Below are 20419 nucleotides of genomic sequence, written 5' to 3'. Positions count from 1 at the left end.
CATCAGGGTTAGGGCTCAGTAAATTGCTATGGCTTTTCTGAATGCTCTTAGACTCACAACAAAATTTTCCCTTTTAGAATTTGGTGTTCACTTGGCAGAGCTGACTGTAGATCCTCAGGGGGCATTGGCAATCCGTCAGGTAAGTCCAGACTAATCCAGTTTGTAAGTAATATCCCTTTACTTGGTAATGAAACTTTCTAATGAGAAGGAAAAAGAATAAGGTCAATTTATAGATAACCTATGATTTTTGTACCACATTTAGGTCTGATTCAAATGTATCAAGCCACGCATATGTTTTTTATGTGTGAAAAAAGTGTTTTTGTTGCCGTACTTCTTGACTTAATCTGTTCACAGCTGGCATCAGTCATCTTGAAGCAGTATGTGGAGACTCACTGGTGTGCCCAATCAGAGAAGTTTCGGCCTCCTGAAACTACAGAAAGGGTAAAGACAGTTGCTTGCTTCATCTACCTAGAGATTTGAAGGACCATCTTAGATTAGGCTGTCAGCCTTCTTTGACAACATGGATCAAATAAGAGACTAGGCAGAAAAGTAGAACGGCGGTGGGCATTACATATTCTATGCTATAGATAAGAGAGTTCAAGTATCAGGCTGGCCTGTGTTCAAATATCAGTTCTGCCCTTTACAGGCTATGAGACAACTAGAGACCTATTTAGCTACTAAACCTCGATTTCCTAAATTCCTAAAATTACAATTAAAATACAAACTTCAGTGGGCTTGGGAATTAAATGAGGGAATGTTTCTACCTTTTACTGTTAATTAATTTTGATTGAAATGGCCACATGTAGCTAGTGGCTACTTTAATGGACAGCATAAGTTTAGAGATCACAGATAAACTCTGAATGAATTAATTGTCAAATTTATATGCAAGAATTTTTATTGATATGCAGTTTCTTTTGAATATTGTTTTTTAACATAGTTCCAAACTGGACTGGGCTCTGCCAGTCATTTATATGCTGATCTGATGGCAAGTGGACTTTCATCCTCTACAGGCAAAAATTGTTATCCGGGAGCTGTTGCCCAATGGGTTAAGAGAATCAATAAGCAAAGTGCGTTCCAGTGTGGCCTATGCATTGTCAGCCATTGCCCACTGGGACTGGCCTGAAGCCTGGCCCCAACTCTTTAGCCTGCTCATGGAGATGTTGGTGAGCGGAGACTTAAATGCCGTCCATGGAGCCATGCGTGTGCTAACAGGTACCAGAAACCTTTTCCCTGGTATTTGGTACTTGGGTCCTAAATGACAGGACCTTCAAGAAGCTATGTGATAGGGAAGCCCAAACCAGTAGGCTTTGTTATAAATGCTACTCCTTCCTTCTAGTTTTTTTAAAATGTTACACCTCCTAGTTTATATCTCCACATCTATCTTCCAATCCCATTGGCTCTTTTCCAGAGACTTAGTTGGCATAGCACCCCTTTGACTACCAAACCTTATACTTAGGATACCAGAGGCTGGGCTATAACTCAGTGGTAGAGAGCTTGCCAAGCATGTCCTGAGTACAAGTCCCAGCACCACAAAAAACAAGCAAACAAAGAAAAGATACAGATTCAGATTTAGGTTTCTATTCTGGCTTCACCTTGAACTTTACTTAGCCTCCTGAGCCAACGTTTGTAAGATGCTAATAATGTCTACCTCAAAGGAGCTTTTTGGTAGTCTAAATGAGATATCTAGGTAGAGTGTTTAGCACAATAACTAACGTGCAGTAGGTACTTGTAATGTCATGGTTATCATCATTATTATGTAGATATCCTCTTGAAAACGTCTCGGTCGAAAAGCTCCATTTTTACAATAATATACCAAGACATTAGATAAAAACCTCAAGGGCTTATATTCCAGTCCCTAGGGTCTAGGCTGAATTTACCAGTCCATGTGATGTTAATGGTGGATAATACCAATTCTATGTCAAAGGCAAATCCTTTCTTTTCATTCTTTTCAAAACTCCCTCTTTCCATGCCCCAGCTGCCTTTTAAACTACTCACCATATTCTTATTGGTTTCCTGTGACAAAGCTTCAGTTTTTAGCTCAGATTCAGAGAACAAAGTTACCAAAAAGATCAAAATGTTCCTTGCTTAGATTTTCACTTCCCTTCCTGTTTCCCATGCTTCTCCTCTGTGATCCATTATTCAGGTGACTTTGTACACTCTTCATGAAATTAGACTTTTAGTTTATAGCATCATAGTACCAGGATATCTATTAAAAGATATTTTTTCTGCCAAGGAAAGGAAGCCTATTCATAATCTTCCAACACAAAGTTCAGCTTCTTTTTGATAGACCTGAAGAAAAAGGATGGTTGTGCATTTATCCTGATTGGAATACAGAAGAGCCCTCATTGTACTTGACTAAGAAAATTACTGTTCAGTGAAATCACTATTCTATCAGCCAAGAGAATGAACTGGTAGGGAAATTTTTATCCTTTTATAATTGAGTCATCAGACACGATATGGATAGCAGCCAACCTCCATTCCCAAATAACTCTTTTATGAAGGAGGGTAACTCCTGACAACAGAAACAGGCATGCATGAAGATAGCAGGATGTTAGTATGTAGATAGGACCTCATGAGGAGAATGGGACTGATTCTTCTCAGTTTTCTTTTGTTGTTGTTTCTTTTATTTTTGGAGACAGGGTTTCACTGTGTTGCCCAGGCTGGCCTCAAATTCTTGGGCTCAAACAATCCTCCTGCCTTAGACTCTCAAGTAGCTGGGACTACAGGCACACAGGATCTTCAGGATTTTTTAGGTTTTGTTTGTTTGTTCCTTTAAGATTCTATACCTGACCCTTTAGTGAGGCCTTCCAGTTATTTATCTATTTATAAAAGTGTACTAACTTAGCACAATTTTTTTTTTTTTAAAGTATTTGGAGGTACTTTGGGGTTTGAGCTCAGGGCCTCACTATTGTTAGGCAGGTGCTCTACCACTTGAACCACACTCCTAGTCCCAAAAGTAAACTAACTTAGTCTCAGGTTGTGCAGGAAATGCAAACATGCTGCTAAGAATTGAAATATTTGATCCACAAGATAAGGCTTTTTCTTCAAAGAAGTTTGGAGATTGAGGTATTGTTGGTGTCTTACACTTTTTCTGACTTGCTGAGTGACCTCCGAAAACTTATTTTGAGCTTAAACATAGAAAGTCTGAATAAATTGACATGCTGGAGATGATTATAGGAGAGTAAAAAATGGAATTATTCACTTTATCAGTAGTATTAAATTATACTTTTTTTTTGTTTTTGGTGCTAGGGTTCAGCCAGGGCCTTGTACGTACTAAGCAAGCTCTCTACCACTGAGCTACATCCCCAATTCTATACAGTTTTCATAAAACTTATCAGTAGTACACTAACTTGTGTGGACTGCCTCAGATATCTAAATAAAATTGACTAGTTACTATTCAAAGCTTGGGCCTTATTCTTCAGAAGGAAGATACAGCTCATAAAATAGACTCATCTTTGAATATTTGATCTTCATTTGATTTGCAGGGATTGATATTGCCCAAGATTATGGGGTGCATGAACTTTGAAAAAGCCAACTGCATTTTTAGCTGTGTTTTTCTGAAAAAAGTCCCTCTTGATTTAGATCCATTTTTATAATGACAATGTGGAAAGGCATCAGATAGAACAAACAGTTACTGGAACTCAGAGGCTTATACTCTACTACTTAGTAGCATGAAATCTAGGGTCCCTTATATATCTTGTTTATGGTATGTTTTTAAATTTTTTAAAGTATAGGGAAAGGTGATCCCTATTTCCCTTGCTTTCTTCAAGTCTCACTCTTTGTATGGGCTGCTTTTTGCTACCTTCATGTAGGAATTCCCTTTCTTTTCCTATTAGCAGCAGCTTCAAACTTTTAGGTCATTAAATATCATAAGCTGAGAATAACTAACAAAATGGAGTTGAAGCCTATTTTATTGGTACATCAAAATAACTTGTTATGGGACAAAACTGAAAACAGAAATAAAGGTAAGAGATCTCAAAGTACACCTGAATGTTGACAGATGAACACAAACTAAATTAATACAAAACTTTCCCAGGTTGATCTTACAAAGACTTTTATGAGTTTTATTTCAGATACCCTTTCAATATTTATATTAAGGTATTCTTTCTTAATCTCTGGTATTTTCTCTTGTGTCCATATCGTTCTCTTTGCCCTTCTAGCAAATAACCAGTAACTTGGCTACTTTTCCTAGTGAGGCTAAGTCAGTGTCCTTACTTGTGTGCTGTTTTGGAACTGCCACCTAGAAATGGCTTAGAAATTTTCATACTTAATATCTTTATGATGCAGTAGTTTTGTTTTTTTACTTTTGTTTTTGTAGAGTTCACTCGAGAAGTGACAGACACACAGATGCCACTTGTTGCTCCTGTCATTCTTCCAGAGATGTATAAGATCTTCACCATGGCTGAGGTATGCAATCTCAGCCCCATGTCTCAGCAAAAAGGGCTGTTCAAGCTCTGGTCCACCTCTGTGTCAGGAGGAAAATTAGGGTGTCTGTCACAGATTCCCGTATCTATCGAAGGAATGGAACTGACAGAGATGTGGATCAGAATCTGGATTAACCATAGAGTCCTCACTGATACCACAAGGGCAAGCCTTTGATAAAACAGTAAACAACTGAAGTATGTCTGCATATACCTCAGACCTCCTGGTATCCTGTAATGCCTAAGTACCCACTATCTTTGTTGCTACTTGTAGTCTCCCACTAAGGCATACTACCTAACCTTGCCTACCTCAGCCACCTTACTTCCTAGAACAGCCCTTTAGTGTACTGTATGTATATTTCATTAATGTGTATGTGAGTAGCAACTCATTCAAAGTAAGATAGGAATAACTAATAGGTAATGTTTTAACCTCCCTATTCCCCTGCCCCCAACCAACAGTCTCCATTTTAAATGAAATGTATTAAAGGCTAAGGGTGTACCTCAGAGGCAGAGTGCGTGCTTAACCTGTGTGAAGGAAGGCAGGGAAGGAGGGAGGAATTGTGTACACCTGTAATCCCAGGAGGCTGAGTGGAAGGATCACTTAAGAAAAGACAAAAAAAAAATACATTGGTCATGTTAGACTTTTAGGCATTACACAGCCTAATTTGTAGTCAGACCAACCCACAGAGGCCTGTATATAGGGTTAATTCCAGTAAGTTCAAACATTATGATTTTGCTGCCTTGTGTTCTCTGAATTACAGAGGTCTTTGTCTTCCATGAATGTCTAACATCTCTCTAAGGAATCTAATATCATGTGAGGAATGATTAATCATAATTTTACTTCTAGTCATAGATACACACATACTCCACTCTCAAGCCATAATCTTTTTCCCAGGTGTATGGTATTCGAACCCGCTCTCGAGCTGTGGAGATTTTTACCACTTGTGCCCATATGATATGTAACATGGAGGAGCTGGAAAAGGTAAGTGAGCCTTTGGGTGAATAACAGATTTCATGCTTAAGTCTTTATTAATGTCTTCTATTGGGCATTAATTAATCAGGCAGAACAGTGGTTGGTTTTATGATAATGGTACCAGAAAGCATACTGACTAATGTTGTAGGTAGACGTAACATTTTGATTAATTTTTTAACTTATGTATAGTGTAGTCTTTTGGGGTCTTATTTTTTTCAAGCACCTTATCTTGTGCCCTTTTCAAATTAGATATTCCTTTGAACCTTTCTATTCTTCTATGACCTTCTCATGTGAGAAAAATATAGCTAAAAAAAATACTGGGATGCAGAAGCAGTTTTGTAAAAGCAGTCTTATAATAGCTTTGAAGAGGGTTGCAGTGGGGAACTGCAAGCATAGTTGAGAAAGAATGAAGTCTTGAAACAACTCCAGTGACTATATTGCTGTGCCCTTCTGATTGGGACCTAAGCCTGAGGAGAGCGTTAGATGTCTGAAATTTCAGTGTTTGTCATGTGTATTGAAACCATGGGTCAGAGGTTTGTCCAGCATTGACTTTGATTTCTATTATCAGGGAGCAGCCAAAGTCCTGATCTTTCCTGTGGTGCAGCAGTTCACAGAGGCCTTTGTTCAGGCCCTCCAGATACCAGATGGCCCCACATCTGACAGTGGGTTTAAGATGGAGGTGCTAAAGGTAAACATTCATTACCAATGAGATTTAGAGTTTCAGAGAATGGTCTGAAATCATTGATTTCTCCTATGTTACCCTTGGTGTTTTTCCTCTTAACTTCTCAGGCAGTGACAGCCCTGGTGAAAAACTTCCCCAAGCACATGGTGTCCTCCATGCAGCAGATTCTCCCTATTGTGTGGAACACACTAACTGAGAGCGCTGCTTTATATCCTTTCCTGAAAGCTTAAGGGACCTACTGCCACCTATAATTGGGAATCTATCATTGGGTCTCACATTCATGTAGTTCTCTTGGTGTGTACTCCTAGTATTAGAATATATAAAATTTCCTTGTAGAATATGTATAAAGCAGATTCCAAATTCTGTTTCTTTACTCTTCATCATACTTATGTGAGGACAGAAGTGAATTACACAGAGGAAGTAGAAGATCCTGTGGATTCTGATGGTATGTAGTGGATTTGATCTTGACAGAAATACCAATTATCAGCAAAAGGAACCTCAGAGACACATGTATGAAAATGGGAAAATGAGACCTGTTGAAACTATTGCAGGAGTAGGGAGAGGGAGGATAAAGGAGAATGATAGAAGGAATGAATTCAACTATGATGTATTGTAAGAACTTTTGTAAATGTCACAGTGTACCCCCAGTACAGGAATAATTAAAAAAGAGAGAGAGAGAGAGAGAGACAGAAAAAAAGCAGTGATTGAGGCTTTCTTTTAAGTGAGTTTTCTAATTGAGTTTCCTTTCATTATATCGGATAGGTATTGACCATCTTTAATCTGATGTTTAGGCATTTGCAAAAATCCCATAAAGTCATAGAATTTTGGATTAGAAGAGAAAGCTTAAAGGCCATTTATTCAAACTACTCCTGGCATTTTGTGTAGCTTAATTTTGAAGTCCCAGATGATGATACTTGCATTTCTATTTTAATATTTTAAGTATTTCAGGTAAAAAACATGCTTGAGAATATATTCATTGTTTCTGATTCTTTTATTCCAAAGAGTATTTAATATCCACAAAATTCCTTTCTTTAACTCTTCAGCTCCTTCTACCAGTTCTTTAGGAGTAGTAATTACCAAGTACTTTAAATATTCATTGATTTAAAAGGTAACATAGTTTACCTTCAGAGTACATGTATTTCTTTTGCTTTCATATTATTAATCTCTTCTTTTGTGTGTTTACTTTAGGTGAAGTCCTGGGCTTTGAAAATCTTGTCTTTAGCATTTTTGAATTTGTCCATGCCCTACTAGAAAACAGCAAATTCAAAAGCACTGTTAAGAAAGCCTTGCCTGAGTTGATTTACTATATCATCCTATACATGCAAATCACTGAGGAGCAGGTAAACGCTATTTGGGAGTTACTGACTTATATTTGGGGAGTCCTACTTGATGAATGTGAGGCCTTTGTCAAGTAAACATCTCACTTCTAAAAATAGACACCAAGAGGGCTGGTAGAATAGCTCACGTGGTATAGCACTTGCTTAATAAGTGTGAGGTCCTGAGTTCAAACCCCAGTGCCACCAAAAACAAAATAAAATAATAAAAATAGACACTAACAGAGTAACTTCATGTGAAGTTCTAGGAAAGCTTTGGCATCATTGTATTTTCAAATCCCTGGGTACTGGAAATTTTATCAACTCCTATGTTATGTAGTTGTACTTACAGAATACTTTTTCCGTTAGGAAAATCTGTATAAGACCACTAACCAAAGATTCTAGTATCTAGGAGAACCTGTTCCTTCCCTATAAATAATGAAATGTAATGATCGGATTATTAGCCTGGTTGGTGGGTCATTAAAACCAGAAAAGAACACTGAAGAATAAGACAACACCTTTCATATAAAATGGCAGCCATGAGAACTAACATATTCAGAAAATCAATTTACCAATAAGTAACAACTGATTGACAGTATCAGAGAGCAAGTAATCTGCCAAATTCTCAAATGGAATCTATAGAGAGTAATAGCCATTGCTACGTACCTAGATAATAAGGGATTTGCTTCTATAACATAAAGAAAGGACCTTGGAGACTTAGAGATTTAGTCAATATAAAATGCTGACATCTTCCCATGTCTAGTGATGAAAAGAAGTAATATGGGCCAGATTGGTAACCTCACAAAGACCTAACGTCATCATCTTTTTCAGATTAAAGTATGGACAGCCAACCCCCAACAGTTTGTAGAAGATGAAGATGATGATACTTTCTCCTATACTGTTAGAATTGCAGCTCAAGACCTGCTGTTGGTAAGAGTTACCTTGATATGTAAACTAGATAATCCTCCTCAGTCACCTGAGGGTTTCCTCTTCTTCCTACACATCTAACCCAAGGTGTGCAGTGCTATTGCATGGCTTTATCTCAGACTCTTGGGGGTACAAGAGAGCTTCTCAGATGAAGTCTGAGACTTCAAAATTCCAAAGTTGTGCCTGCTGGTTCTGATTTACAAGTAAATATAAGAATTGCACAGAGGATTAAGTGTTTAATGAATCAGGATAGTTGAATCAGGACCATTTCAGTTTAATCTGCCCTTCACCAAAACTCTAGCACAAACCAAAAGTCAACAAACTTAAAAGATTGCTAAGAGATGAACATACAAAATCTGCTTATGTTTACTTGGCTCCTCTGACTTGAGCATAAAGTTGTCTCTAGGCGGGAATGTGTGAAGAAACTGCCACTTGCTTCCTGTTGGGTAGGAGGTTTGTTGGTGAATCACTAGTCACTTCTCATTATCATTTAGTATTTCTAAGGCACCTATGAAAGATTACAGTAGGAACTGCAGCTATAGCTCAGCAGTTACTGTAATGATTCAATTTGTAGAATAGCCTTTCTTCCTCCCCTCCCCCTTGTGATCAGGTCCCAAGAGAATAAATATCTGATCCGTTGTCATCCGAAACTGACTTTCACTTTTACTTATGCTCTGTTTAATAAAGCCAAAAGGAACGGTCTGTTAGCCTTACAATGCCTAGGCACTATAGAAATATAGAATATTATATTTCATCAGAGACCCTGAAATAATGAAGTCACATTTTTAATATACTTAACCAGGGTTTAGTGTGTATATGTCAAAGAGTTTGAACCATTCACTTCTAACAGCCCCAACTAAAGCAGTTTGCAGTTAAAATACATTTGCTCTACACACATAGATTTTCTTCTCTCTCCCTAGGCTGTGGCCACAGATTTCCAGAATGAAAGTGCAGCAGCCCTGGCTGCTGCAGGCACTCGGCACTTACAAGAAGCCGAGCAAACCAAAAACAGTGGCACTGAGCACTGGTAAGAGTGAGCCACAATGCTTGACTTGGGAACCTGTTGGGGGCCATCAGATCTGAGGCAAACAAATCCTTGCTTTGAATCATCCGTTCTCAAGCAGTTCTTTCCAGCCTTAAAATAATTGGTTAAAATGCTATCATTTCATTCCTTTTTAAGTAGTCTTGAAAGGAAGGACTTTTTGTTTTTAATTAGAAAAATCTGTTGTTATTAAATTTCATTCTGTTTTTAGTGAAGTTTAATAGCAATATTTAGATTGAAGAGGTAGATAAATGGCCCTTTTAGGTTGGATTGTGCAGAATGCCTTTTTTGAATCGTCTTCCCTTAGATGTTTATCTTCTTTGGCGGTGCAGTTTGTTTTACCAGCTGTGGTATCCTTTTGCAGGTGGAAGATCCACGAGGCCTGCATGCTTGCCCTAGGCTCAGTGAAGTCCATCATCACTGACAGTGTGAAGCACGGCAGGGTCCACTTTGACATGCATGGGTTCCTGACCAATGTTATCCTTGCAGACCTCAACCTCTCAGGTATGCTTTAGTGCATGCCACGGTTCTGGAAAATCTTTACACCTATCATACACTCAGTTATATTTTTCACTTAGACAGGAAGACCTAATATTCTCGTGTCCTTTGAGTAAAAATTCCTTTCACCCTAGAGCTTAAACTCATCTAGACGCCTAACATAGCCTTTGGCTCAAGTTTTACCTACTATGAGACTAATGTCTACTTCAGAACTTATCCTTGCTGTTCAGGTCTCCTCCCAATTCAGCACTCCCATTCATAGCAGTTTTTACACTTTGAATAGAATGCAATCTAGTTGTTATACCTTAAAAACTCTGGCTTAAGTTGTACTCTCATTGATAGGTCCAATATGCTGGTTAGACTCATTCTTCCTGTTTGTTTCCTGTCATTTTTCTCAAACTATATTCTTTTTTGGTTTTGGTTGGGACTGAGGCTTGAATTCAGGGCTTCATGTTGTAAAGCAGGCACTTTACCACTTGAACCATGCCTCCAGTCCATTTTGCTGTGGTTATTTTGGAGATGGGATCTCTATAAACTGTTTGCCTCATTGGCCTCAAACCTCGATCCTCCCATTGTCAGCTTCCCAAGTAGGCTAGGATTACAGGCGGGAGCCATCAGCACCTGCCTCAAACTAAATTCTTGACTGATACCCAAATGAAGTGTTCCATTCTCATATCTGTGTTAGTTCTTGAGTAGTTATTACTGAGACTAATTTCTCCAGAGCAATAGCTAAAAATCATTATTATCTTGAATTTGAATTTTTGCACTCATTGTTAGAGCCAGTTCCCCATTTCAAAATCTGTCTTTGCTTATCCTCTCAGAACTTAAATCACGGGACATTTGTTTGTTCCATTCCCATTCTACTCACTTGCCTTTCCTTCATATGACACCCCTGAGAGTAGCCTACATTATTTGAAAACATTCTGATCTGTAACTCTAAGTAGGTGTATCTCACCCCATCATGTTCATTTTCTGAATCACAGAATTAAAATGGTTGCACATCCAGAGCTCAGATTAACCTCAGGGAATGCCTTTGTCTCTCTGTACTTGTTATATACTGCACAGTGCTGTGGTTGATGAGCATGTGCTTCTCTCTCCTACTAGAATGTAAGTTCTTTGAGAGTAGAATTCATATATAATATATTATTATATAGTAGGGTACCTTGCCATATAGTGAGCTTTCCATAGTTACATGTCAAATGAAGGTGTTGAGATCGCTCAAACCCGCCAACATAGTTCTTACAAGGTTTGCCTAACAAAGAGTCTTCAAAAATTTATTTGTTGTTCTAAAGTCAGTTTTCAAAAAGGCTCAGTGTATGGTATGTGTTAATCCTGCCTGTAACTAAAAGCTTTTCTCTACTAGCATTCTCAAACTTTTTTTGTCTCAGGATCTCTTTACAGTCTTAAATATATTTATCAACAATCCCAAAGAGATTTTTATGTGGGTCTTATTTTTCAATATTTAGCATAACTGAGGAGTTCTTTCAAATATAAGAATTGTGGCTTGCATACATTCCATTAGTTGTCAGAGCTGTGACATCACATATCATACAACCTCTTGAAAACTCCACTGTATACCTGTGAAAGAATGAGAGTGAAAAAGACAATGTCTTGGTATTACTATAAAAATGGCTTTAACTTTTGGGACTCCCAGGAGCTCCTGGACCATAGTTCAAGAACAACTAACTGCTCTGTGTTACCTAAAGTGTTATGTAATTACTTGACTGATTTGTTAGGCTCTGTTTAATAGTTCCTGTCAACTAGATACTTTCGTAGGAGTAACTGAGTTAGCCCTGTGACAGGCTAACTAAGCTTAGTCTCCTCAACTGGCTTAGTAGGAAGGAGATAGTAATCCTTCCAGTGGTAGCTGGAATATTAAATAGAACATGTGACATGTAAGAAAGCTGAAGTCATAAAATTACAGTGACTCAGAGATAGTTAGAATTATTTCAGTCTAAGACATTAGTTAGGTGATGCAAAGACAGGGGAACTGGAACTAAGATGAAAATTGCAGCAAGGGATATGTGCTTGAGTTTAGAAGGCATAAGTGGAAATCGTAGATAATGACAGAGTGACTGACCTTGGTGAGCCTTAAATACCGGAAGGACTAAGGTAGTTTTCAGTTTTGGTTTTTTTTTTTTTTTTTTTTTTTTTTTTGGCAGAACTAGGGTTTGAACTCAGGACCTCGTACTTGCTAGGAAGGTGCCAGTTGAGCCACACTACTGGCCCTTTTTGGCTTTAGTTTTTTTTTGGGTTGGGTCTTGCATTTTTGCCTAAAACCAGCCTCCACTGTTGGTTGAGACAGGGTATCACTACCTTTTTTGCCTGGGCTGGCCTCAGACAGCCATCCTCCCTGTCTCTGTTTCTTGAGTAACTGGAATTGTAGGAGTGAACCACCACATCCAGCCCTAAAGTAGTCTTTATGTGGTGAACTATGGAATTTATTGATACATAATTAGTAGAATAATGATAAAATCAGTGCTGTAAGTTGTACTTAGTAGTGGTCCAACTATAGGAAGAAAAATGGAAGTAAGAAAAGGCATTGAGAAAACTAATAGTGAAGATGAAGAATAGTGAGAACTAGGGGTGGGGACTGGCATAGTAAAGTCTTCCTAGAGAATATTTAAGATCTACTTTGCCAATAGTCAGAAGTGCAGTTGGGAAATGGATTCTGTGCCACAGGCCATGATTCGCTTTTACCTCGGGAGATGCTTTCTTCTCTTATTAAGTTGTATGTATTATGTAGCATCCACTTATCTGTGAACATTTGAGGAATGGAGTTGGAAAGGACATGAACTTTAATCACCCAACCTCTAATTGCTCTGTCTTTCTCCCAGTGTCTCCATTCCTCTTGGGTCGGGCACTTTGGGCTGCCAGTCGATTCACTGTGGCTATGTCCCCTGAGCTGATCCAGCAGTTCCTACAAGCAACAGTTAGTGGTCTTCATGAGACACAACCCCCATCAGTTCGAATTTCTGCTGTGAGAGCCATCTGGGGGTGAGTATGCTATGCCACCCTAGGCTGATAAGAATTGTCTTAAGAGAAAATTACTCAGGTTCATGTCTTAAACCACAGTTGTTCAGTGTATTGTTTTGCTTGGAAATTTCTAAAGATCTCCAACATGAGTACTGGAAAGAAAAAGAGGCTATATAGGTGACATGGTTGTTATGATTCTAGAAGATAATCCTGTTCCTTTTTGTTCCTCATTGTCTTTGAATTCACTCCAGCTCTGGAATCACCTAGGCCAACTTCCTCTCTTGAACAATAAATAACTTAATGGGGTTGCTCACTGGTGAATGACAGAGGCAGGATCAGAGCCCACATCATTTTGTTGATTGATTTGCCTCTAACATTAGAACCAAATTTGAGAGACTGTTGCCTAGAAACGCTGCTAATTTTTTTTTCCAGTTTCACCTCTTGTTTTCACAGGTAGCATACTAGAGGTGCAATAATCATTTATTTATATTCCTATCAACTAGACTGAAGGGAGCATTATTGTAGGCAAGTACTCTACCACTTGAGCCACACCTCCAGCCCTGTTTTAAGGAATACTTTAAGATCCAAACTTAGGCCTCTCAGTTAAACCTAAACATTACCAATGCAAATTTTGTCTTCCATTTGCCTGTCCTGTCCTGTCTTCTTACCTTTTGAGGCACAGCTTGAGATGCCATGCATATATATGCCATGTGACCATGACCAGAGTCCCATCTTTTTCTCTATAATCTAGGTGAGCTGACCTTTACCTCTAAATTAGTTAAAAATGGAATTGTATTAAGAGACTAAGTGTAGCTCTCAGAGAGCTCTGAAGCCATTCAGATGTCTGAGAAGAGAGCCCTACCTGGTTAAGACATGACTGTTATGGGTTTTTCTGGGTTGTGGGCTAGCTGTCACTGCCTGTGTAGTTTCTGACCTTTGTAAAACTTGATTTCATTTTTATGCATTATTTCTTGAGGTATTAAAAAAAATTCTTGTGACAATTATCATTGTAAGATTAAAAGTAATTGCTGATCTGGCAGAATGGCTGAAGTGGTAGAGCCTAGCAAGTGTGAGGCCCTGAGATCAAACCCCATTACCAAAAAGGAAAAGAAAAGTAATTGCCAATGAAATAAGGGCAGAACCATTAAAACCTATGTATACCTTACTTAAAACTGTGCCTAATGGGGGTGGGAGGGAGGTAGAACTACTGTAATAAATTTAAAAACATATTATAATGGATGTTAGAGATTTGTCTACTTGTTTTAGAGAAATGTTCAAAGTTATAAACTGTGAGAAGAGTTTGGTGTGAGTACTTAGGGAAAAATAAGCCCTTTACTTTTTGAGATGTTAGACGGCAGCAGTAGCTGGCAAGCATGCTTACTTGCCCACTTTGGGTTCCTCTGGAGGAATTAGAATATAAAAACCTTTCATTCTGTGTTAAATACTTAGAATGTTTATTTATAATAAGTTTATATTGTGTCATGAGAAAGTATTGCAGAAAGAAAAACTTCTATTCCCTATTAGGTTTTTTTTAGCCAATTGCAATCTGGCTTATGTCCTTATCATCACATTACTAAAACTTCTTTCTGATGCTGCTACTAAACTTTTAACGGTCATCACACCACCCTTGCTTTCTTTTTTGATTCTTCCATGCCAGAGTTTACATCATTGCAAACCACCTTAATATTTGAAACAAGATGTATTGACAAATAATTATACTGTGTCACTCAAACTGAGCTTGAAATCAATATATACACTACTTATTATCCATATCAGAATAGATTTCTTGTAAGTACGTGAAAATCAACACATTAACTAATGAGCGTGCTATTTACCATCTCCAAGCCTGCCCTGCCCCTACTCCTTGCTTTAGCACATGCAGAAACCTTATACCCTTAGATCTTGAACTTCTAGATCTTGTATTTCCTGTTTTAATAAAGGCAGAGATCCCACTTCTTTACCTTTTAGCTCTTGGCTCCTTAGCCTCTCATCAATTCGTTCTCTCTTCCACCTCTACTGCACTAGATAGTGTTCCCAGCTTATCTTGCCTGAATTAGTGCAGTAGCTTCTTAATTGATCTCTCAACCTCTAACCTTACACTACTGCAATTATTACTTGAACTATCAAGCTAATTTTTCTAAAATGGAAAGCTGATATTGGTGCCCTGGTTTTGCTGTTCCATTTCTGAGATACAAGGTATCTCTGAAGAAAGTTATATTAATGCCAGGTGGTCAATGAAGCCACAAGACAAACATAAAAATATCATCCTAGAATTTCAGTTTTCCTTAAAGACTTGGGAATGCGATAGGAAGAATTGAGGTACTAAGAGTAATTTATTTATTAAAAAAGAGAGAGAGAGGGAGAAACATTGGCTTCTAAAATAAAGTTCAAAGTTTTGTTGTTGTTGTTTTGCAGTACTGGGGTTTTAAACTCAGGGCCTACACCTTGAGCCACTCCACCAGCCCTTTTTTTGTGAAGGGTTTTTTTCGAGATAGGGTCTCTCTAACTATTTGCCCTGGGCTGACTTCGAACCTCTATCCTCTTGATCTCTGCCTCCTGAGTAGCTAGGATTACAGGCGTGAGCCACCAGCACCTGGCTAAGATCAGAATCTTAACATGGCATATGAGATCCAATGTGATCTGGCCAGACAATGCAAACTCTTTGATCTGTGATGCAGTACGGGTTCAAATAACTATAACCAAGTGTAAGGATTTAAGAGATGACCAAAGCTGTACAAGCAGGTAGTATTGAAAATCAAGATGCTATGTACCAGCAACCAAAAAGTCTCTAGCCAAACTCAAGCCCTTTTAAAGCCCATTGCTTCACCTATCATTGTGGAGCTTTGACAGCTAGCAAATAATATGACTAAGACACAAACCAAAAAAATTGAACTTAAAAAAACATTAAGTACCTGTTGAGAGCCTTATTTCTGTAATAGTGTCTTATGACTTATAGAAGCAACATTTGTATTACTTTTAACTTCCTGCTATTCTAAAGAAAAACAAAAGTCAAGAGATTTTAGACAGTATATTTGTAAGAGTTGTATCTATTGGACATGGTAAGCAGCACTCAGTACATTTTATAAGTATGAGTAGAATGTATAAATTGAATTCATTTCAAGATACAAAAAAGGCAAGGAAGAAAAAGCACAATATTTTGTGGAACTGGGATTTGAACTCAGGGCTTTGCACTTGCAAAGTGGATGCTCTACCTCTTAAGCCACACCTCCAGTACATTTTGCTCTGTCTCAAGATGATGTCTCAAGAACTATATGCCTGGGCTGGCTTCTAACTGCCATCCTCCGGTTTTCAGCCTCCTAGGTAGCTAGGAGTACAGGGGTGAGTCACCAGTGCCCAGCTAGCACAAAATTTTTATAAAATAAAACTTAAAATGGAAGTTAAAAAGTACTTTCCTATCATATAATTGTGCTGTTGAGAAGATCTTTAAAACACTGAAAGTATTTGTAAAATGATAGGAATATATATTCAAATCTTAAGAATATTACTAAAGCATTTAACTTGGTATCTTAATAATTTGTATATAATGATGTGGCTGGATTTGCTTTAAAACGGGGAGAGGGATGAAATTTTTTTTTATTTTATGATTTTTACATTTACTCCACCTGTATATACATTATTTGGGCCACCTTCCCCCCTACACCCCTGGGATGAAATTTTAAAGGAAATAGCAGATGGCCTGGGGGTATACCTGGATAGTAGAGCACATGCTTAAATGCTTAGCATTTGTGAGACCGTAAGTTTAATCACCAGCCACCGCCTCCCCCCCCATAATAAAAAGAAAAGAAAAAAAGTAAATAGCAGAAATAAATTAAGACTTTGGGTGTATCTAGTGGTAGTATGCAACTAAGGACCTGTGTTCAGTCCTCAGCACCAAAAAAGAAAAAGAAAAAATTCACAAAAGTAATGGTGTGGATATATATGTAATATGCTACAGAAAGGTACAAAAACGTATCTAGGAAGGTAAAACAGGTGCTCTCCAGCAGTAGGTATCAGTAGGAGGGTGGAGAAGGGTAAGCTCGGAGGCTGAAACTGGTGGATGTACTTTGTGTACATGTAACAATGAAACTTGTTGAAATTACTCTAAGGGAGTGGAAGATGAAGGAGAATGATGGAAGGGGTAAAACTAATTAAGATACATTGTAAGCACATAAGTAAATGTCACAATGAACCCCCCCCCATACAACTATTATGTTAATAAAAAATTAAAATGTCCCACAGCATGTTCTTTGATCCCAACAGAAATAAATTAAAAATTAATGAAAGAATAAAGTTATAACCTTAAGAAAAACATACCTAATTCTAGAGTTAGCTTTAAAAGCTATATATATCTGTGACATGAGATTGGAAAAACCAGGAATTGAGGGATCTGCTTGTATAATAATTCTTGCTTATCTATCTCTCTCTAGTTATTGTGACCAACTGAAAGTCTCAGAGAGTACCCACGTGCTTCAGCCATTCCTCCCCAGCATCCTTGATGGCTTAATTCACCTAGCAGCCCAGTTCAGCTCAGAGGTCCTCAACCTGGTGATGGAGACCCTGTGCATCGTTTGTACTGTAGATCCAGAATTCACAGCAAGCATGGAAAGCAAAATCTGCCCCTTCACCATTGCAATCTTCCTAAAGTACAGTAATGGTATGCCATCAGGGAGGATGTGTCAATGAGAGGCACAAAGAGTTGGTGACTAATGAATTTAGGTGAAAGTTTCTGTAAGATCTGGTGGTCTTAACTATCATAAGCAAAGAACGTGCTTTCAGTTAGCAAAGAAAAAAGTTGTGCTATAGATACAGCAAAATTAAAAAGTACAACACCTGGTCCTATAATGCTTACTCTCCTCTAATAAAGACTGGGGTAGAGGAATGGGCTGGGTGCCAGTGGCATACACCTGTAATCTACTTGGGATGCTGAAATCAGAAGGATCTCAGTTTGAGGCCAGCATGGGCTAATAATTCTTGAGACCCCATCTCAAAAATAACCAGACCAAAATGGACTGGAGGTGTAGCTCAAGCAGTGGAGTACCTGCTTTGCAAGCACAAAGCCCTGAGTTCAAGCCTCAGTCCCACCAAAAAAAAAAAAAAAAGATTGGGGATGGGGTGGTGGGAAGATAGTGAATAAATGGCTAACAAGCAAGAGATATAATTCAAAACTATTGAGAGTAGAATAGGAAATTAAGTAACTAAGTGGAAAGTTTCCTAAAAAAGAGGCCTGTCTAGACTATAATTACGAAATGAGTTATTAGGACTGGGGATGTAGTTCGTTGGTAGAGCACTTGCCCAGCATGCACAGAGCCTCGGGCTTGATTCCCAGCACTGCAAAAATAAACAGTTAAAAGGAAATACTGAAGAAAGAAACTGCAAAAGTTTATGAACTAAGTTGTTTATCCATATTTACTTACTTATTTAGTAGGGCTGAGGATCAACCCAGGGTCTTGGACATGCTAGGCATGTCCTCTACCACCAAGCTACATCCCCAGCCCTTGGTTTTTTGAGACAGAGTCTTGCTGTGTAGCCCAGGCTGTCCTCAAACTCATGTACCTCCTGCTTCCACATCCTGAATACTGGGAATTACAGGCATATATCACCACACCTGCGACAGATGTCTTTTATAGTAGTAAAAACTTGGAAACAATAGAAAATCAACTATATCCAAATGAAATACTGTGCATCCTTTAAAATCAGGCTTCATATTAATTGAAAGCCATGGAAAGTGCTTACATTGTAATAAGTGAAAAGATAATTTTCCCAAAAATGTCCAAAAATACCATCCTAAGTTTTTGTTTTTAGAAAAGGTATGTATACAGAAACATACATTTGTATAGAAAATGCATCAAAATGTTAAGGGTGGTTATCTGTAAATGGTAGAATTCCAGGTTTTTCTTTCCTTTAGTACTTTTCTGCATTTTAAGGGTTCTTTTTATAGTAAATGTATTGACTAATACTTTATTACTAGAAAAATAGTAAAGGTATTTGTTTTAAATAATGAAGCTCAAAAAACATAACAGCAGGAGTTTCTCATATGATATACTAAACAAGTTACTTGATTTGCTTTTTCACTTAAGAATGCATCCTGAGAACTTCTCATACGGCATGTTTGGATGTATCTCACTCTTCAGCCACCACATGGCACTCCATAAAATGGCTGTATCGTAATTATCCATTAACGGACAGCTAGGCCAGTCCCAGTTTTTTCTATCATAAACAATGGTATAATGATTTTAACATACACTTTAATGTGCACTGCATATATTTTTGCATGCTATATAGACAAGGATTTTTTGACTTTTTTTTTTTTTTTTTTTGGTAAAACTGAGGGTTGAACTCAGGGCCTCACGCCTGCTAGACAGTTGCTCTACCATTTGAGCCACTCTGCCAGCACTGTGTTAGACTTTTTTTCAAGATGGGGTCTCATGAACTATTTGCCTGGCCTGGCTTTGATCCTTGATCCCTGCCTCCCAAGTAGGATTACAGCATGAACCACCAACACCTGGCTAAGGATTTTTTTATTATAGGTAATGTAAAGTTCGATTTACACACCTGTAATCCCAGCACTCTGGAGGCTGAGGCAAGAAGATCAAGAGTTGAAGGCCAGTCTGGGCTTTATATCAAGATCCTGTCTCAAAATAAACACACACAAAAAAGTTCCATTTCTCCATAAGGCTCTGCCTTATATGAGTTTAACCTTTTGCTCCAGAAATGACTTTGGGAGTTCTTTCTGTCTGTCATGGCTACCCACTAAAAGTCATGTGTGATTTCTCCCCAATACCTGAGAACATTGGGAAAAGACAGTGTATTGTCAGTTTTGGGAACTTTTGTGTCTTTTTAACAAAGTATCAGTGGGGCTTCTTTTTTTTTTTTTTTTTTTTTTTAAGCATTTAGTTTCATAATCCAGATTTCACAAGAACAAAGACCTTAAAGATTTTCCCCAAGCTGAGTGTGGCAATACACTTCTATAATCCCAGCACTCAGGAGGCTGAGGAAGGAAAATTACATGTTCCAGACCAGTCTGGGTTACATAATAAGACCCTGTCACCAAAAAACAATTTATATATTTGCTCCAGAAAATAAACCAACAGGTTTATTTAGCTATTAATGACTAGTCCTTAATGAAAACATACATAAGAAATGTATGTTTTAGAAATGTAGCATCATCCTGTTCTTTCAGGTTATTCATGTGGCCTCTGCAGGTCTCAAATATGTGATAATGTAATCACTGCAGAATTTAACTTAGGGTAGGACAAGGCAACACGCATGATTAAACAGAAGCAGATGTAGGCCATCAGGCAGGGGATTCCATGTTGCCTTATCCATTTCAGATCCTGTCGTCGCCTCGCTGGCTCAGGACATCTTCAAGGAGCTGTCTCAGATTGAAGCCTGTCAAGGCCCAATGCAGATGAGGTTGATCCCCACTCTGGTCAGCATAATGCAGGCCCCAGCAGACAAGATCCCTGCAGGGCTCTGTGCGGTGAGTAGCTCTGTTTGAGAGAAAGATAAAAAGTGAGAGGGATGTGCAAGTGCCACCTATAGCTAGCTAACAGGAAACCTGTAATAGCACTGGAGATTCATGGGGAA

The 20419-nt window shown here is 38.3% G+C and overlaps 1 protein-coding gene across 2 annotated transcripts in view; it reads left to right on the top strand.

Annotated features, from left to right (window-relative positions):
• The window catches only part of Ipo9 (importin 9), a 38827-nt gene that overhangs the window by 12884 nt on the left and 5524 nt on the right, over nucleotides 1-20419 (top strand). For both annotated transcript variants that reach the window (XM_020161309.2, XM_074048650.1), the window contains exons 2-16: nucleotides 78-139; nucleotides 355-441; nucleotides 1011-1212; nucleotides 4319-4407; nucleotides 5317-5403; nucleotides 5963-6082; nucleotides 6184-6284; nucleotides 6463-6521; nucleotides 7265-7416; nucleotides 8221-8319; nucleotides 9237-9343; nucleotides 9723-9862; nucleotides 12694-12853; nucleotides 17260-17486; nucleotides 20164-20312. In XM_020161309.2, coding sequence (XP_020016898.1) covers nucleotides 78-139; nucleotides 355-441; nucleotides 1011-1212; nucleotides 4319-4407; nucleotides 5317-5403; nucleotides 5963-6082; nucleotides 6184-6284; nucleotides 6463-6521; nucleotides 7265-7416; nucleotides 8221-8319; nucleotides 9237-9343; nucleotides 9723-9862; nucleotides 12694-12853; nucleotides 17260-17486; nucleotides 20164-20312 — 1841 coding nt within the window. The remainder of the gene's footprint in view (nucleotides 1-77; nucleotides 140-354; nucleotides 442-1010; nucleotides 1213-4318; nucleotides 4408-5316; nucleotides 5404-5962; nucleotides 6083-6183; nucleotides 6285-6462; nucleotides 6522-7264; nucleotides 7417-8220; nucleotides 8320-9236; nucleotides 9344-9722; nucleotides 9863-12693; nucleotides 12854-17259; nucleotides 17487-20163; nucleotides 20313-20419) is intronic.

The sequence above is a fragment of the Castor canadensis genome, chromosome 11 (assembly GCF_047511655.1).
Source record: "Castor canadensis chromosome 11, mCasCan1.hap1v2, whole genome shotgun sequence".
Classification (NCBI taxonomy): domain Eukaryota; kingdom Metazoa; phylum Chordata; class Mammalia; order Rodentia; family Castoridae; genus Castor; species Castor canadensis.
Note: the sequence above shows the minus strand (reverse complement) of the source record. Positions and strands in the feature narration are given on the sequence as shown.